The sequence below is a fragment of the Anticarsia gemmatalis genome, chromosome 25 (assembly GCF_050436995.1).
Source record: "Anticarsia gemmatalis isolate Benzon Research Colony breed Stoneville strain chromosome 25, ilAntGemm2 primary, whole genome shotgun sequence".
Classification (NCBI taxonomy): domain Eukaryota; kingdom Metazoa; phylum Arthropoda; class Insecta; order Lepidoptera; family Erebidae; genus Anticarsia; species Anticarsia gemmatalis.
This window is the reverse complement of record NC_134769.1, coordinates 29,585-47,889: the sequence shown is the minus strand read 5'-3', so window position 1 is coordinate 47,889 and position 18,305 is coordinate 29,585. Positions and strand designations below refer to the sequence as shown.

The following is an 18,305-nucleotide window of genomic DNA, read 5'->3' as shown; positions in this document are numbered from 1 at the left end:
CAACTTTAATTTTGACCTTTATGTTATTTGAATGACCGACAGATCTCCGTCATAAATAGTGTATAATGATTGTCTTTGAAGCACTACTGTACTATTACTATTGTAAGGTTGTGTGAGAAGTGTGTGACGGTGCTTCGTAATACATAAGCTAATCAGTACAAACAGTGAACACAGAGTTGGAGGAAGAGCCTCGGCTGAAACGTAAGCCCACCACGTCGTCGGCGCGCCCCCGCCGCCTCTCCGAGGTCGATATTTGCGACACTAAGAAACCCATTCCCGACGCGACCTCCTTCTTCGTATTTACTAAGAGCAACAGGTTAGGGCACTGGGGCAGGCGGCGGCCCGCAACACGCATTACATGTTATTTTCACATAATTTTACGTTTGTTCATTTGTTTTTGATAGCAGGAACCGTTACGATCGCGCCTGCGACGTTCTCTCTACCGGCTTCCATACATGTATGTCGTTCAACAGTCAATCACACGTGCGATTAAATATATCTTAATTAATAAGTATTCATATGTATCTAAGCGTATCGTACCATAACGCCCGCTTGGCATCTTGCAATAAACATTGGAACGTCTCAGGCCCGATATAACACGAGTTTGTCAATAGTCAATAGTCAACATTGAGCTTAGCCGCGCGGTGGCCGCAACGGGCCCGCGAATATTTACTGCATCACTGTGTCACTATCAAAAACAAATAATTTTCTATTTTACGCCTTATGTCTTTCATCTTTCGACTTAATTAATTATTAAAAATAATTATTATTTATGATTTGTACACGTTTTAGCTAATTTCCACACTTGTTTTTGCGTTTAATATAATAATGAGTACATTGTAATTTAGTTAATCTTCTAGGTACAGGGATTTCGGCATGGTCGTACTCGATAGCGATAGTGAGAACATTTGGTAATGTTAGGAGATAATGGACCTAGTGCTAGCCGATAGTGTAGACGTGTCATTTGTCCTCATAAGATGGCGGTCAATCTGAAGAGGAGGGAACACTGGTCACGGCCAGGCCGCGCCGCGTCTCTGAACTGAATATGCCCAATCAGACGCCGCCTATACCCGACGCTAGTAGTTTCTTCGTATTCTCGCCGACGAACAGGTGAATGATGGAGTCATCGCCTGGTGGTACCCATGTCTCATTGTGTCGATTGGCGTTGTGTTGTCCTTGCAGTGATTGCCCCATTGTTACCTCATCGACGCCGCGCCCCTCTCTGTTGGAAACTGTATCTCCCCCCACACTCCGTCACTCTCCTCCACTCTCCTCCACACCCTTCACTCACTCCTCTCTCCCCTCGCATCAGTTCACTGTTCCTGTGTTCGAGCCCCTCTCTGACCGCCAGTACTGTTTCCAACACCATACTCATTCATCGTCCTCGTTGCACGAACGTTGTAACCCATCAGTGTGTGAAATAATCAAAATTAGATGAAATCTGTTCCAGCAATGAGTATAGTGGGTACCGACGACTGTGTTTCCCATTAGAAGTTAGGTTTGTTTGTTTAGATGATAGGTTTCAAAGCATGCCCTGAAATCCCTTAGACTTACTATTGTTTTTAAATATATTTATTACATTGTTTGGCAAGTAGCGTTTACGACCAGTCTGTTGCATGTGTGTCGTGCGTGCCGTGTGCCTGGTGTACCGCGTAAAAGCTATCTGCTGACAAATAAATATGACGTTCTTAATTAAATACATATTTATAACGTACGTATGTATGTCTGTATGCTGCACGACTGCATGTATTGTTTAGTTTTATGTTAATTTTGTCGCATGCGCTTCTGTCATTAGATCTGTTAAGTATTGATGTATATTTATGACCATGTGTACTAGTATATAAATATATTATAATACAATATAATTTATTTAAACAACAATATAATCTTACAATATGCTTCTGTGTCTCTATTGTTGCTTGATCGCCGAATTGCATTCAAGTACCTTTACTATTTTGGAATATTGTCGTCGCTTCCCTAGACAAATGCAATTTGTGCAAGCATATTATTTATATGTCTTGATGTTTACAATTTCACGACAACGAAAATTGTCGAAGTCAATTACAATGTAATTGTATAAATTGTAATGAAAGTGCCAAACAAATAGAACTTTGTATTAAATGTGTGTACTACAGTACGCAGTATGATGACGCGTGTGCGTGTGTGTGTCGGTCAGGTTCCGCGTGTTCTGCTACAAGATGTCGTCGTCGTCCACGTTCGGCAACATCATCCTCGTGTGCATCATGTTCTCGTCCGCCATGCTGGCCGCCGAGGACCCGCTAGACGCCGCGCAGAACGGCTTCAGGAATTGGGTTCGTGTTTGCAAACTCTTCGACTTTGTAATTAATGTTTATACGAGGAGACTGTTATTGACAATGTTTCGTTGGTTTGTAGTTGTTGAGTCAATTCGACGTATTCTTCACGGGCATCTTCACGCTGGAGCTGTTCCTGAAGCTGGTGACGTACGGGCTGGTGCTGCACAAGGGCGCCTTCCTGCGCTCCGCCTTCAACGTGCTCGACATGCTCGTCGTCTGCGTGTCGCTCATCTCCATGAGTTTCAAGTATGTATCACACACCACTTAATACTCGCCTACTAGCTCACCTCCACAATACTTCAACTTAATTGTACTTTAACAAATCGACCATCAGCTTGTGTAAGTAATATAATTATAATCTATATAGAAAGAATGTAAATATCCTCATTAACATTCAAAACTGAAGAATGTCAAAACTTTTGTTGGTCCACACTTTATTCTCGGTGCTCTTGCGTCGCACAGGGTCTCAAAGCACTCTGTCATAAATAGATTAGTTCCAGCAGTTAAATTGTTTATTTCAGGTCTGGAAGTATATCAGTAGTGAAGATATTGCGAGTGTTCAGGGTGCTGAGGCCACTAAGGGCCATCAACAGGGCCAAGGGCCTTAAGGTCAGTAACCCCTACATTTATCCTACCTTTAACTTATCATCATGATGAAATACATTTAAAAATTTCAAAATGCCTAGGTTTTTCTTTCAGTCTACTAGCTTAAGCTAAAAAATAAACTTATAATAATGTATTTTTTATAATAGCTTTGTTCCGATCTCGTTATAGATAACATTTTGATAAGTTTAATTAATATAAATATGATTTGTATACATTGATGACCTGATGATGATATGCTAAACTGTCGACTTACATTGAAGCAGTTATGTTGCGGAACACGTTCTGATACATGATGTTGATGTGATTGTAGCACGTTGTACAATGCGTGATCGTTGCCATCAAAACGATCGGCAACATATTATTGGTAACGTCGTTACTGCAATTCATGTTCGCTGTGATGGGGGTGCAAATGTTCAAGGTAGGGGCTGCGACACTCTCGACACTCCTGTCTGTGCTCTGAGTGATACACTTGTCCGATACGACACCGATACGATACCTGTCCGATACACCTTTGGGTAAACTACTTTATATCACACTCCTGCCTTCTTTTATTTCTCTTACTCATTTCTCATGATTATTTTTATATTTGTTTTCGTTTCGATATCTATGAGAGCATACGGTTGGTACCTCTTCACTGTGTTGTGAAATTGTGATGTGCAAGCCACCAGTCTTGTTTGTATAAAAATATTTTAAGACTGGATATTAGTATTATACAGATGTATTATACTCGTATAAGCTTTAACTAACTCTTGTGCAAATGTGTCCGCTAAGTTTCCAAACAACATACACTTGAGAAACTTCGCAAATCATTATCATTTTTTTAAATATTATGTTACTATATGTTGTCATAAGCTTAAGTATACACAACATTATCAACAAAACGCAACTTTGTTAAGGAAGTACGTTCCACGATGTTGTGTAAACCGTTGATATACGAACGTTATGAGGAAGTGTTGGCATGTTCATATTGTTCATATTGTTCATGATGTTCAAGTGATATAGAGGGAACGTTAGTTGTTAGTGATTATGATTTCGGTGTCGTCGGCTAGTTAGCGCATGACGTCATTAATACAACCCAAAGGTGTAGTACATGTGAGTCCGATCATCTAGCGAGTTTAGTGAGTTAATGAGTTTAGTGAGATTAGAGACTAATGCAGTGAACCTCCATGTTAGAAGTGATAACACCCCCTACCTTGGCGTCACTGGACGTACTGTGCGTACTGTGCGTACTGTGCACGTGAGACAGTCTAACCGTAGCGAGTGATGTGCCCCTCGCCTTGTAAGATACCCCATGTGATTAAAGTTGGTTTGCTTGTCCCCTATGTTCCGTGCTGCGTGTTCCTGGCGATGTGCGTGTGCGTGGACCCCCCCGGTAATGTACGTGTGCCCGTGTGCCCGTGTGCGCGGCGACTGACGCACCATGCGCGCCGCGATAACAGTATGTGGTGAAGTGTGTGATAGTAGCGATTAAGACTATAGGAAATATAATGCTAGTTACGTATTTATTACAATTTATGTTCGCTGTGGTCGGTGTACAGTTGTTTAAGGTGAGCCTCACGCGTGTCATCGTACGCATGTTCATGTGCCTTCTATCTGTCGCTCACTTTTTAAGATCTTCTAACTGCTGTACGTCTACTGTGATCACAAGTTAAATACTAGTGTCCAATGATTCATGAACATGACACAATACCACTGTATCGGTTCTGAGAACTTAAAAAGTGTGAATGTTGCTGATGTCAGTTTGATCTGAATGTTGCATGATATCGATTATTATACAGAGCTTGTTACTATTTATTATTATCAAGTAACGCTGGAACAGTAGCAGTCACCGCGTACTCGTAGTAACTGAGATAGTATGTACAGTTTATTGTGTAAACACATAGCAGCTACTACTTGTCGTAACGATGTTTATATTGTATGCTATACTATTATGATTGTGCTTCTATCATAGGCTCGTATCATGAGAAATGGGTTGATTGAGTACAATCGCACAGATCATGCGATCACCTGCAGCGCTGTACTGTAACTGTAGTCAATAATAATATACTTGCATTATGATAATGCTATCTGTTATATTTGTTCGTAGATGTCGATTGTCGGTGCATGCCGCTAACTAACGTTGTTCCTTTCTACTCGTGGCTCTACTTGTGTGACAAAGATTTAATCGCTGAGCCTTTTGTTTCAGGGTAAATTTTTTAGATGTAATGATATTTCGAAAATGACAAGGGACGAATGTCAGTGAGTATCTTGAATTTGAAATATTTTAAAGTTATGAAGTGATTGATACATGAAATAAAATCTTATAAATACCATCATCATGTATTGCATGAGTTTAAACGGCGTGTTGTGTTCCAGAGGGACGTATTTAGTGTTTGAGAACCGCAATTACGTGGTGAGGGACAGAGAGTGGAAGCGGAACGACTTCCACTTCGACAACGTGATGAAGGGAATGCTCACTCTGTTCACCGTGTCCACGTTCGAGGGCTGGCCAGGGTGCGTGTCCGCGTCACGATCACTCGCGTGTTCACCGCGCCGCGGCACTGTACTGACGGTGACTGTCGTGTTCCAGGTTGTTGTACGTGTCTATAGACTCGAATGCTGAGGATCGTGGTCCCATAACTAACTTCCGTCCAATTGTTGCAGCCTACTATATTATTTATATTATTATAATTGCCTTCTTTATGGTGAGTCGAAACAAGCACAGATTCTCTACTTACTATTACTCGAGTGTAAAAGGTTTACAACAAATTGAAAATGTTTTAGGTAAATATATTCGTCGGTTTCGTCATAGTGACATTCCAAAACGAGGGTGAGCAAGAGTATAAAAACTGTGAGTTAGATAAGAATCAGAGGAACTGCATCGAGTTTGCGCTCAAAGCTAAACCTATCAGAAGGTGAGACCGTCACGCGTCGTGTTGTATTGACACAGTCGATGTATGTTGCTATATATAAGTGACGTATATCATGTGTGTGTATGTGTGTTTGTGTGTTGCAGGTATATACCGAAGCACCGGATACAGTACAAGGTGTGGTGGTTCGTGACGTCGCAGCCGTTCGAGTACGCCATCTTCGTGCTGATCATGATCAACACCATCACGCTGGCCATGAAGTACCACAACCAGCCGCACGAGTACAGCAAGGCGCTGGACATGCTCAACATGCTGTTCACCGCCGTGTTCGCGCTCGAGTTCATATTCAAACTAGCCGCCTTTAGGTTTAAGGTAAACCTTCTCGTTGCGCTTACAACACTATTTAAATGAATGCATTGACTCTATATTTGTTGAAATAGACCCATTTAGTATAAAAACAGTCCACTCTTTGAACTACGCGTGTACAACAGTTGCACAAAGGTCAGGTTGAATGTCCTATTAAGTTGATGATTGTATGTAGAACTACTTCGGGGACGCGTGGAACACGTTCGACTTCATCATCGTGCTGGGCAGCATTATCGACATCGTGGTCTCGCAGGTCAATGAACTCAAGAACCAGGTGAGCTCCCCGCACCCCCTCCCACCCCTCACACACAACTACCACCAATAGAACTACACTCTCACTTGGATCTATCTATGCTGTCTAACTTTGGAATCCGCAATTTTTTATTTACTTACTTGTAAATAATTTAGTGAAGTACTTACTGGCAGTCTTAAATAAAATCTTAAATATGTACTGTATTTTTTAAATATGTATTCTCCTATCATGCATCGACAAAGGCGAATATCAGACAACTGTAAAGACAAATTATCTTGACTTTTGACTCGAACTCTGTTCAATTGATTCATTGATTCAGTTAGAATGCAGTATAAAATGAATGTGGGTGATTCCAAACGATAGACGGCACAGTTACTGTCCCGAGCATGGACGATCTCGATGTTGTAATAACAGCAAACGCTAATGCTCTCACATCTCTATGTATCTATGTATGTATGTATGTATGTATGTATGTATACTGTGTACATTGTGTACATTGTGTAGTGTGAACTGTACGAGGACGCCTCTCAACACTGCTGTTGTTTCAGGGAAGTGGGATGCCAAGAGCGCACGTCGTCAAGGTAACACTCGCTTCCACGCTCCCTGTGTACTCACTCACTCACACACACACACGCACACACATCGTACGCGACATTTATATCCACGCGACACATTCATCTGACTCATGTCACACTTGAACTGTTCTAGATATAAATGACGTTTACAATCATTACAACAATAAGTTAGAACTAAAACACATGTATAAAACACTAACATTAATAAGTATGTAGAATGAGGAGTAACACTGTCGAATGAATACGTTGCACTAAACTTAGATAGTGATGAACAACAAGCTTTAGCTGTCGTCCGTGGAGACTGTGACGCAATAACATCGGTGAGCAGCTAGCTTTACATGTACGTGACGTGGACGTGTGGGACAGTAACACCGCGCCTCCGCGGCGAATATAACTGACGTGAGAGATCACGTCGGCGCTCGACACCGCCTTGTACTACAGCACGTACGTTGATGCACACAGCACTAGTAAACAAACAACAATATCAATTATATATACACTGTTTGATTTGTAGTTGTTTTTACTTAAATAAATAAACTGTTCTGGTCACAAAGTCGATCTACTGATGACTACAGCGGCATAATTCATCTTACCATTTCAAATGCGAAGATGCTCGGATCTCTCGACTCTAAACTCGACTACTTTATTTCATCTCAACATTACCAAAGGTTTCCACTGTTTTGCGTATCTTACTATGACTGTATTGTTTCATTTTATTTGGAGTTTTATGACACGCCGGCACATCTATGTTGATCTGATTCTCACACAATATGTGGAACCTGCAGGAGAGTTCAATTCCATCGATAAACTTCTTCCGGCTGTTCCGTGTGATGAGGCTGGTGAAGCTGCTGTCCCGCGGCGAGGGCATCCGCACGCTGCTGTGGACCTTCATCAAGTCCTTCCAGGCGCTGCCCTACGTGGCGCTCCTCATCCTCATGCTGTTCTTCATCTACGCCGTCGTCGGGATGCAGGTCAGTGCCGCGTGATACAATACCATTGTCATCAATGTGTGTCATCACCCAGACAATTTAGAGTCCAAAACAAGAGAAAAGCAACGATGAGTAGTAAAGAAGTCAGAAGTAAGTCAGAAAATAGACAAAACAAGACAGGTATTTTGAATAGTGAATGAATTTGTTTTGTGCAGGTGTTCGGCAAGATAGCGATAGACGACGACTCGCCGATCACCCGGAACAACCACTTCCAGACGTTCCCGCAGGCGCTGCTCGTGCTGTTCCGCTCCGCCACCGGTCAGTCGCCGCTCACTCACTGGGTTCATCGCTTGAGACAGAGCACACACTAACCTGCCTCGAACTGTACTGCTGCAGGTGAGGCGTGGCAGGACATCATGATGGGCGTGTCGCCGGAGCCGGACGTGCGCTGCGACCGCAACTACCACGAGGAGGGCGACGTGGAGCCCGACGACCCCGACTCCACGTGCGGCTCCGTGCTCGCCTTCCCCTACTTCATATCCTTCTACGTGCTGTGTTCATTCTTGGTAACTAACACCCGTCTCTACTATGAACACCTTAGTATCGTATGCAAGGTTCCGTTCATCGTTCATTCCACTGCTGTATTGTTACAGATTATTAATTTGTTCGTGGCTGTCATTATGGATAACTTCGACTATCTAACTCGAGACTGGTCTATATTGGGACCACACCACTTAGATGAATTTATAAGGTAACCTCGGCACGTTGAAACATTATCGTCGTTGTTGTAGTCTGTGCAGGTACGAGTAAATACACACGTATCATGTTTCAGGTTGTGGAGCGAATACGATCCTGACGCGAAGGGTAGAATTAAACATTTAGATGTAGTTACTTTGTTAAGAAAAATTAGCCCACCCCTAGGTGAGTGTTCGGTTTAATAGTACAACATTTGCTGTAGTGATAATCTTCTAGTACAGTTGCAACTGTCTGGTGCGTGGTTATGTATATTATGTATGTATGTGTGTGTGTGTGTGTGTGTGTAGGTTTCGGCAAGCTGTGTCCGCACCGCGTGGCGTGCAAGCGGCTGGTGTCGATGAACATGCCGCTCAACTCGGACGGCACGGTGCTGTTCAACGCCACGCTGTTCGCCGTCGTGCGCACCTCGCTCAAGATCAAGACCGAGGGTAACTCTCCACACTCGTAGCTTCCGTCACGACGACACCGACCGACCCTTGCTTAACATTGTTCATCACTAACAGTATAAAACTATTAATAGTTGACTTTACAAGCGCAAGAATGATAGCCTCTAAAAACTCATGAGTGATCAATACTCGATCGAACATGTCGTAAGCTGTTTGATTAGTGCTTAATGTCGGCGCTGGACTTATACCTGTCTAATGTGTCTATACTGATACGTGCCAGGGAACATCGACGACTGCAACACGGAGCTGCGCGCCGTCATCAAGAAGATCTGGAAGCGCACGTCGCCCAAGCTGCTGGACCAGGTGGTGCCGCCGCCCGGCGACCCCAATGAGATCACCGTCGGCAAGTTCTACGCCACCTTCCTCATACAGGACTACTTCCGCAGGTCAGACGCTCTCTCCATACGTATATATTACGACAAACACGACATCGCGCTGCTCCCACAGGGACCTGTGCTACCGATTGGCTTTGTAAAAATAATGTATTGTCAATATGTCTTGTGTTACTTCTTATTCTAAATCAACTAAGTATATTGTTACACCTAGTTTTCAACACGTGGTGTTACATACAAATGCCATGTTGTTTGTTAGAGTGGACGAGATCGGCTAATGTCAGATGTTCGATTGTTTTATTTGTATTTATTTCGTGTTTGTTTAATTCATTTCATTTGAGTTCGGTGGACACTGATATACGAATTTTTGTTTCATAGGAATCACGCGTGAGTAACAACACAATATACTTACGTATGTGTACGAGTAGGACAGAATGTTCCCCCTAGTGTTGAACGGCGAGCGCTGCGCCGACGCTGTGTGCCCCCCGCCCCCGCCCGCTACGTGCTCATACATATATACCGCGCGTGTGCTCAGTGTGCCGGGACCGGTTCAGAACAAACCGTTTGACCCTGCATGTCCCTCGACTTTGCCCCCGACAGACGATAATGTTTTGTTTAGCTTGTTCGAGCCAGTTTTGAGTACCCACCCCACGTTTGAATGGTTGATGCAAGAGCATGCCGATGTTGCCGCCGCTCCGCTCCGACTACCACTGTTTATTTATCCGACATGTTCATATTGTTCACCTCCCATTGTTATATGTTGTGTTTTTTGTGATATTTATGTTACATATTATTATTTAGACTTAGTTTGTGAAAGTGACTCGATCGATTTCTTTGAAATTTTTCAACTTCGCATTTAGACTTAGGTACAATAGCTGTCTGAATTTTCTCTTTGGGATTATTTAGATTATGGATAGTTACGACATTCATTGTAGATAACATATTTTTGCAGTTTTTTAGCGAACTATTATTATACAATAGATAGACATTTTCAATATAATATTTAGCGGATCTTTTGGAATACACTCGAACGCTTGGCATAGTTGCACTCCCGCGAGGAACGCGTAAGTATAGTGCGGGAGGTGATCAGCGCGAGTAATGGCGGCTTTCACTCGAAAGGTTCAAAAAGCGGAAAGAGCAAGAGTTGCGGCAGACGGACGAGCAGAGCCACCAGATGACGCTGCAGGCGGGGCTGCGCACGCTGCACGAGGCGGGGCCCGAGCTCAAGCGCGCCATCTCCGGCAACCTCGACGACATCACGGCCGAGTGCGACGTGCCCATGCACCGCGTACGTACTGAGCTACTACTGTACTGAGTACCGCTCCCTACCGCTCACTGTATTCAATATGTATGAACCTTTCGTGTTCCGCAGAGAAATCACTCGCTGTTCGGAGGCGTGTGGTCCAGTATACGAAGACACGGGCCCAACAGAAACTTCCACCGCCATCGGAAACATGGCGAACCACCAGCAGGTAACGGTTCTTACCCGGCGTGCACACCTCCTCTCATCCGAAACAAAGCTCTACACCTCAGTCACACTACCAGTTGTACTGTAATACATCAATACTGACGCGGTTATGTTATGTGCGATGTTTCAGACGGCGTGGGTAATCATTTGAGTTCGATGATGCAGCGGGAGTACGGCGTCGGACCTCTCTCTCTTACACCTAACTTGTAAGTATCCACTGTCGAGTGAATTGCCTTGTATTTTCGGCGTCAATAAATTCTAAACAATACATTTTGTATGATCGCAGAGCTAACGGGCAACCTAAAGAACAAATCCCACTGAGGCCTCTCATATTCAACGGAGAATCAGAGAAAATATATCAAGTGCTCGAGTGAGTAGACTTTCCTTACGCTTGATTACATTTAACATCGATCATCGCTGTCGATGCGTGCGATTAATACCTAATACGGACAGAATCTAAGTGATCAATGCTTATATTATATTACAGAAGAACCACAAACGATCTAAAGAACACTATGTATCAAGGTAGCCAACGGTGTGGTTTTCTAGTTGATTTCGTTCTGAAGTTTCCATTTCCGCATCGCACCCTCGTAACGCTCGCTAACCGTCTAACGCTTCCATCTTGTTTCACCGCTTGCGCGTGGATAACGGTACGTAACTAACAGCAACCAAAAGTCCAACTACCCCGAGATGCTCGGCCAGATCGGGCTGGCGTTCGGCTGCGTCAACTACCTGTCGACGCCGGCCGAGGGCGCGGGCGCGGCCCCCCCGCGGGCCCCCGCCGGCGGCTCGCGCCAGAAGGTGCACCCCGAGGAGTCGGCCGCGCCGCGCGCCGCCGGCGAGGACCAGTCGCCGTCGCCCGGCGCCTTCGAGCTCACCATCCAGCCCAAGATCTCGCCGCTGCTGGCCAGCGAGTGCACGCCCACGACGGAGGCGCGCACCATGACGCTATACGGGTACAACGCGGCCGCCAAGCTGCCGTTCGCGTTCTCGCACGCGGCCGAGCGCCTGGAGCGCCTGGAGCGCCTGGAGCGCGTGGGCAAGTGCGAGCGCCGCAGCCTGCGAGCCGCGCGCGCGCCGCACGTCACAGGTCGGATGGTGCGCAGCGCCTCGTCGGGGGCGGCCGCCACGCATGCGCCGGCCGCTCGGCTTGTAGATCGCCCGCACTCGCCAGGTCCGCACTCACGGGGGCTTCCTTCCGACGCTCACTCGGTCTCGCCTTCTCTTGTGACGTACCTTTACGATCATGTGCTCGGTTGAGTTTCTAGGAGACGTTCACTTCCGAGTGGTTTCGGTTCGAAGGAAGCTTTCTATATTGTAGAATTACGAATGCTCGTCCACGAATCTCGGGGCCTTACGGGATATTATCGCAGGCGAGCGACGATCTGACGGTATCGATTTAAAATCTAACACACTCACACTTCGCTTGAGCAAATTTCATGTTTTTGCAATCTCACACGAATCTACCGACACACATGTCTTGTGCACATATAAGTACGATCGACTGCCGACTGCAAACTGCAGCGACGACGGTCTCACGCAGTCACGCGCAGTCAGGCGCAGTCGGGCGCAGTCACGCGCTATGCGATAACGACGCGACACAGGCGGGTCGCAGGACAAGCGTTCATCATAATAACATCTTGTAACTAGCATGTGACTAACATCGGAGTGCTACATAGTTCTGCATCTTAGAGTGAGGACTTAGAGAAGCTTTTAGAAGAGTTCGACGAGTTTTTGTTTTGTATGATTTGCACGAAATTTGAACAATCATAAATATCCACGAGGACGCTATTGATTTAGATTAATGTATAGAAAATGATTAAGATTCATCGCTTTAACGATCATCATAGGCTAGCTTATGAGCTTTGGAAAATTAGACATTTCATAGTTTAGATATTAGATTCACTAAAACTAAATGAATCGAGGTATGTTCACACAATTTTAACGTGTTCAAGTTCATAATAATTACAATCATAAAGTGGAGGCAGTGGCTACTTGTGAGTCGTGAGAGAGACGTGAAGTACATGAAGTACGTGAAGTACTCGCGCTCTGTGCTCTGTGTATACGGTGTATGTAGAGTGTGCTGGCGCGTGTCGCAGGAGGCGATAGCATCGGGCGCGGCGTGGTGTCGCTGCCCGGCAGTCCGCGCGCCAACAACGCCGGCGCGCCCGTCGTCGTCGGCTCCGCGGAGAGCCTCGTCACCAGGGTCAGTACCGACTCTATGCCGACACTATACACTCGTCCACTGTCGATCTGTACACTAACGAGCTCGCGTGTGTGTGTGCGGCGCAGGTGCTGCAGGAGCAGGGCCTAGGCGAGTACTGCGACCCTGAGTTCGTGCGCAACACCTCGCGCGAGATGCAGGAGGCGCTCGAGATGACGCAGGAGCAGATGGACAGGTCTCCCTCTTTAGTTCTCATGTATTTATTACTGAATAACGAACAGTTACATACGTACGAGTACATAATGATGGGCTGACAGAAGCGAGTAACAACATTGTTACACATTACATTAAGCTATAATTGCCTGCAGTTCGTGAATGGTGCGTTATTCACGTTGCAGGGCCGCGCACCAGCTGATGGTGAACGAGAAGAACATCAAGCAAGCTCAAAGCCAGCAGGCGCAAGTTGTAAGTATCAGAGATCGTCGCACGAAGCTTAATGCTCACTAATCCTTTTCAGCTGCGTCGTTGCTAACCATAACGATAATAACGAATGTATAGTGTAACGTCTGGGTTCTAGGGCGACATCCTTGCCCGCCAATACCACCCGTTCCACCAGCCGGCGAGCTTGCCGCCGCCGCCGCTCAAGCGGTTATAGCACCCGCCCCCGCCGCGTGCGCGCCGCGCCCCGCGCACCCCGCGCCCCCCGCGCACCCCCACCGCCACCACCACCACCACCAACACCGCCAGCAGCGACAGCAGCAACAGGAGCCGCAAGATCAACTACACCAGCAGGAGCAACAGCACCACAGGAAAAAGAGAAAACGCAAGCCGGTGCTGGTGTAGCGCGCTCGCCCTCTACTCCTATATGTTCCACTTTGTACTCGGCTGTATACCTCCAGTACCTTCCACTGCGCTACTCCCCGCTACTCTCCGCCTGTCTGTGCTCAAACCTTCGTGTGCTGTTTAGTTGTGGAGCGGGCGGTTAGATAGCACTGAGTGCATAAGGGCAGGGTGCCGGCACCGAGTGCGTCAGTGCGCGTGTGTCCTGAGCGACGTGCGGCCGCGCGCTCGTGCGCCTGCGCCTGCGCGACGCGCCTCACCTGACGTGTAGTCAAATAGGTGAATAGCGATACTTTAGGCCCACCACAGAAATAATAAACAATATTAGTACCTAGTTTCCAATTGTCGATATTACTGAGTATTGACCGTTTTAAATTCTTATATTAGCAAAATGTAATTTTTGGAATTTTGAGAGAGAAAATACGAATCTCCCTAAAACAATATAAAATATATAACTACAAACATAATGTAACTACAACTACGCTGACATTATAACACCCTGAGTGCTGAGTGTTGAGTGTTGAGTGTGTGTACTTGGACGCCTTACTATCTGCTGCCACTTGACACTTTTGTGTGAGTGTGTGTGTGTGTGTGTGTGTGTGTGTGAATGTGTCGTCTCCGACAGCTCAATATGTGTTGTTTCAATTTCACTTTACACCTAGCGTAATGTGTTTTATGTTTACAAGTTGCACGAGATTATCCGTGTGTTATATTTGTATCTAATATCAATAAAGCTAAATGTTTCCAATCTGTTGAATGCTAATGAAAGCTTCTTTGGTAATATCATCATAATGAAGGAATCCCACGCTTTGTTTGATTGTTACATCCAGTATTAAGTGAGAGTTGTGTGGCAGCAAGCGCATCAAGCGTGTGTAGAGGGACCTTGTGTTTGTAGCGCAGCTGACTGCAGCTGACTGCAGCTGACCGCAGTTGACCGCAGCTGACCGCAAATGACCGCAGATCCGTGACAATACCGTACTTGAAGACTTTGACGAACTGATTGTAATACTAGCCCTCGCCGGAGGGATCTCCAATTTTCAGTAGTTTACCTGGCGCGCTCTCCTCGCTCGTGCCTCCTTCACCTTCCTGCCTCCCTGCGCCTGCTGTGCGGGGAGGGGAAGGTGGGGAGGGGGGCGAGCGGGGCGCGCGTATAGCTTTGACCACTTTTAGACTAGACACTAAACGACTCTAGTGTAATTCGTACTCGTAAAACTATTTAGATGAAAGTCTGATTTTCATCGTTTCAGTAAGTTTACAATATAACGTAAGCACACTTTTGAAGTTTTAATAGATTTTATAGGTGGATCAATTTATATACGATCTCTCCATCCATGTCCTTCTCGGGTTGTTAGTTCTACTCGACATTCTGTTCACTCGTTTACTCGTTTACTCCGACGTATGAGCTTAGTATGGGAACATAGCAAGTCCTTCGCTACCTTAGAGAGCAACCGTGTTGTTCAACTAATACTTAGAGAGCATCGTCGATGTCGCGGACACTTTATCATCACCTCACATTAGCCTTACGGCCACTCGTACCACTCGTACCATTCGTACCACTCATCTAACACATCGGTCAGTGTTCAGTGTCACAGCGCTCGCAGCGACCACCTCGCTAGCAACTTTGTTTTGTTGTTCACCTCTGCCTCTCCCTCTCTCTCCCTCGCTGACAGTGTAACACTGGTACGATGAGAACACGCTACTATATATACGCGTATTGTGTCTGTACACAAGTGTGCGCAGTATATTTACTATTGTACCTCTATAGTTACTTGTGTGGTTTGTAATAACAGACAAACATTCAGATATTGTTCTAATGTGAAAGTGTTCCTCTTGTGCTCTATGTTTGTACGCAGCGTTGCACTGTGCTACAAAATAAAGTTGTTAGACGTCTCATTACCACATAATGAATCTCATAAAAAGACAGTAATGGAGTAACGGTGTACTGTGTGAAGAGGCATTTACTCACGTGGAGTGTCTCTGGTCGCAGTCCGCGCCCGCCGTCTGACTGCTGACGCGAATGATTTAGTTTTTATACCTAGTTAAACGTAGCGAGGCGCGCCACCCCGCCGCACTAGTCGCCGCACTAGTCGCCGCTCTAGTAGCCGCTAGTAGCCGCGGTAGGTGCTAGTGGGTGCTGGCAGGGGCGGTGCGGGCGGAGGGGCGGTGGGGGCGGCGCGGCTCGCGATAGCTGAACAGCTACCCCCTAGTAAGTGCCCTTTTAAAGTTTCGATAAAGCGACGTAGTGTAGATATATCGTCTGCGACAACTTACCGTCACCACGTTCCACATTCCTCTAGAATTAAGAGATCTAATCATCTTTCCGAACATTATTATATTTATATACTGTACACGCTCCGGCCGACGTGCCACCACGCGCCACCACGCGACTCCACGCACTAACACGTGCTAGCTCGTCGGCCGAGAGGACGTCTTCCTTCTCTTTCTATTGTACCACTGTATCAGTTTAGGCTACAACAACAAACATTTTATTGAACGTAACGCACAATAATTGTAAAATATTTGTTAAATATGTAAATGTTATGTATTATTTGTTTTAAACATATTATTATGTATTCAGAGAAAGACTGTGTGGCCGATCACGCGCGTGCAGTCGGTCGCCAACTGCACGCGCGCGCGCGGTGCCACACGCGACACACTTCATTTATAAGTTTGGTTCGACAGTTGACGCGAGTTTAAATTCTAAACTACATATATAGATCTTTGTCGTTAAGTGCTCAACGTCGATCGTCGAAACCAAACTGACTTATATGACGGTTCTAATATAAACACAATCCACACGTGACATTACAAGGTTCAATACAAGTGTGCAATAATACTTAGATAAATATTACCTACCAATAAAGTGTAGCACAGTAATGTAGCACACGTGTCTGTCGTGCAATGTAGTGCCGCGAGTTACGTGAGCACGGGCGAGTACAGGTGCAAAGGTGTAATGTCTAGTGAGGATGCTTTATTAATTATAATACATGTATCCGATCGTATATAGTAATGAGCGCGGCCGCAGCTCGCCTCGACCACGTCTAAGTATCGCTGTACCGGCGGCACGACGAGGGCTGGGGCCGCGCTGCTGATGATGATGATGATGATGATGATGTAGCCTAAATACACGAACGCTTCCTCAACGTTTCAGGTGCCAACTGTGTTTTAGACGATGTTACATTTATTTGTTACGTGTTCTTGTTGAACTTGTCAAATAGCCTTTATATTTTCTGCCATTTTTGTATACTCAATCGTTTGGATTCCACCATATTGTCTGTTCTGTTAGTGATTGTAAGAGTTTATTGATGAAGTTTTAAATGTTTTAATGTGGAGTCCTCCTCGCTCGTATGTGTCCCTGGTCGCGCTCGCCGCTCACCCGCCGCTCACCCGCCTCGGTGCGAGCGGGGCGCGGGGCGCGGGGGGACTGGTCGCGGACCGACTAAAACAAATACTTATCTAAATTTTTAATATCCATTTGTTAGTAGTATTTTCATGTGTAAATAATGTACAAAATGATTAAATGCTGTACTCAAAGAATCGTTCTTGGTTTGTTTGAAGTACGTTTTTATATTGGTAGCGTTGTATCGTTAGCTAGTTGGTTAGTTCGGCTAGCAGTGACTAGCGCTGACTGCAGTGACTGCAGTGACTACAGTGACTGCAGTGACTGCAGTGACTACAGTGACTGCAGTGACTGCAGTGACTACAGTGACTGCAGCGACTACTAGTGACTACTAGCGACTACTACCGGCTAGCAGTGACGAGGGCTCGGTCCGTACGCTGTGTACTGGGCCGACTGTACATACTGTGTAAATACAAAGTGTAAAAGATATATTTATTCCGTCACTCATATTAACATTGAGACATTATAATTACCTATATTTATTGTTTAAAAAAGGAACATTGTAAAATTGTTTTCATATAAATAAAAAACGTGAGAAACGCACTGCCATGTTTTATTTCATATCTACTTAGTTGTGATAAGTAATACTAGCGATCATCCTGACTATTAAGTATAAGGTGGGCAGGTGCTGGTGGTGCTGGCAGTACACAAAATCGCAGCAATCTATTTCCTTAACCAATGTCATTCCCCAACCAAATACATACATACAGATATACCTACCTGCCATTATACAAATTAATGAAATGAGTGAAACGAATGAAACGTGTGAAACGATTGAAATGAATGCAATGTCTGAAATGAATGCAATGAATGAAATGAATGAGCTGAATGGAATAAATGCAATAAATGGAATTAATGAAATAAATGCAATGAATGGAATCTTATATCATCTGCCCTGAAAAGATATCATGACTCCCTGAAATCTAATAATAGCTTCCTGAAATGATATGATGACTCCCTGAAATCTTATAACATCTTCCTGAAATCTTATAATGTCTTCCTGAAA

General features: G+C 45.2%; 1 protein-coding gene across 10 annotated transcripts in view; it reads left to right on the top strand.

The window, feature by feature from the left end:
* Positions 1–17,836, top strand: part of LOC142983781 (muscle calcium channel subunit alpha-1-like) — a 93,165-nt gene extending 75,329 nt beyond the window's left edge. For 2 of the 10 annotated variants that reach the window (XM_076130812.1, XM_076130811.1), the window contains exons 21-48: positions 166–316; positions 2,177–2,312; positions 2,395–2,561; positions 2,837–2,924; positions 4,361–4,468; positions 5,107–5,159; positions 5,277–5,414; positions 5,491–5,605; positions 5,685–5,815; positions 5,917–6,142; positions 6,312–6,410; positions 6,938–6,970; positions 7,750–7,935; positions 8,109–8,211; positions 8,290–8,459; positions 8,547–8,644; positions 8,726–8,814; positions 8,937–9,077; positions 9,316–9,481; positions 10,547–10,715; positions 10,800–10,899; positions 11,026–11,101; positions 11,182–11,265; positions 11,561–12,069; positions 12,995–13,101; positions 13,188–13,294; positions 13,458–13,524; positions 13,618–17,836. In XM_076130812.1, the coding sequence (XP_075986927.1) occupies positions 166–316; positions 2,177–2,312; positions 2,395–2,561; positions 2,837–2,924; positions 4,361–4,468; positions 5,107–5,159; positions 5,277–5,414; positions 5,491–5,605; positions 5,685–5,815; positions 5,917–6,142; positions 6,312–6,410; positions 6,938–6,970; positions 7,750–7,935; positions 8,109–8,211; positions 8,290–8,459; positions 8,547–8,644; positions 8,726–8,814; positions 8,937–9,077; positions 9,316–9,481; positions 10,547–10,715; positions 10,800–10,899; positions 11,026–11,101; positions 11,182–11,265; positions 11,561–12,069; positions 12,995–13,101; positions 13,188–13,294; positions 13,458–13,524; positions 13,618–13,902 (3,902 nt within the window). In that variant the 3' untranslated portion in view covers positions 13,903–17,836. Of the gene's footprint in view, positions 1–165; positions 317–977; positions 1,111–2,176; positions 2,313–2,394; positions 2,562–2,836; positions 2,925–4,360; positions 4,469–5,106; positions 5,160–5,276; positions 5,415–5,490; positions 5,606–5,684; positions 5,816–5,916; positions 6,143–6,311; positions 6,411–6,937; positions 6,971–7,749; positions 7,936–8,108; positions 8,212–8,289; positions 8,460–8,546; positions 8,645–8,725; positions 8,815–8,936; positions 9,078–9,315; positions 9,482–10,546; positions 10,716–10,799; positions 10,900–11,025; positions 11,102–11,181; positions 11,266–11,382; positions 11,421–11,560; positions 12,070–12,994; positions 13,102–13,187; positions 13,295–13,457; positions 13,525–13,617 lie in introns of those variants that run through there. The other 8 variants (XM_076130813.1, XM_076130815.1, XM_076130818.1 and 5 more) reach the window with 8 other exon arrangements.
* Positions 17,837–18,305: the final 469 nt, after the last annotated feature.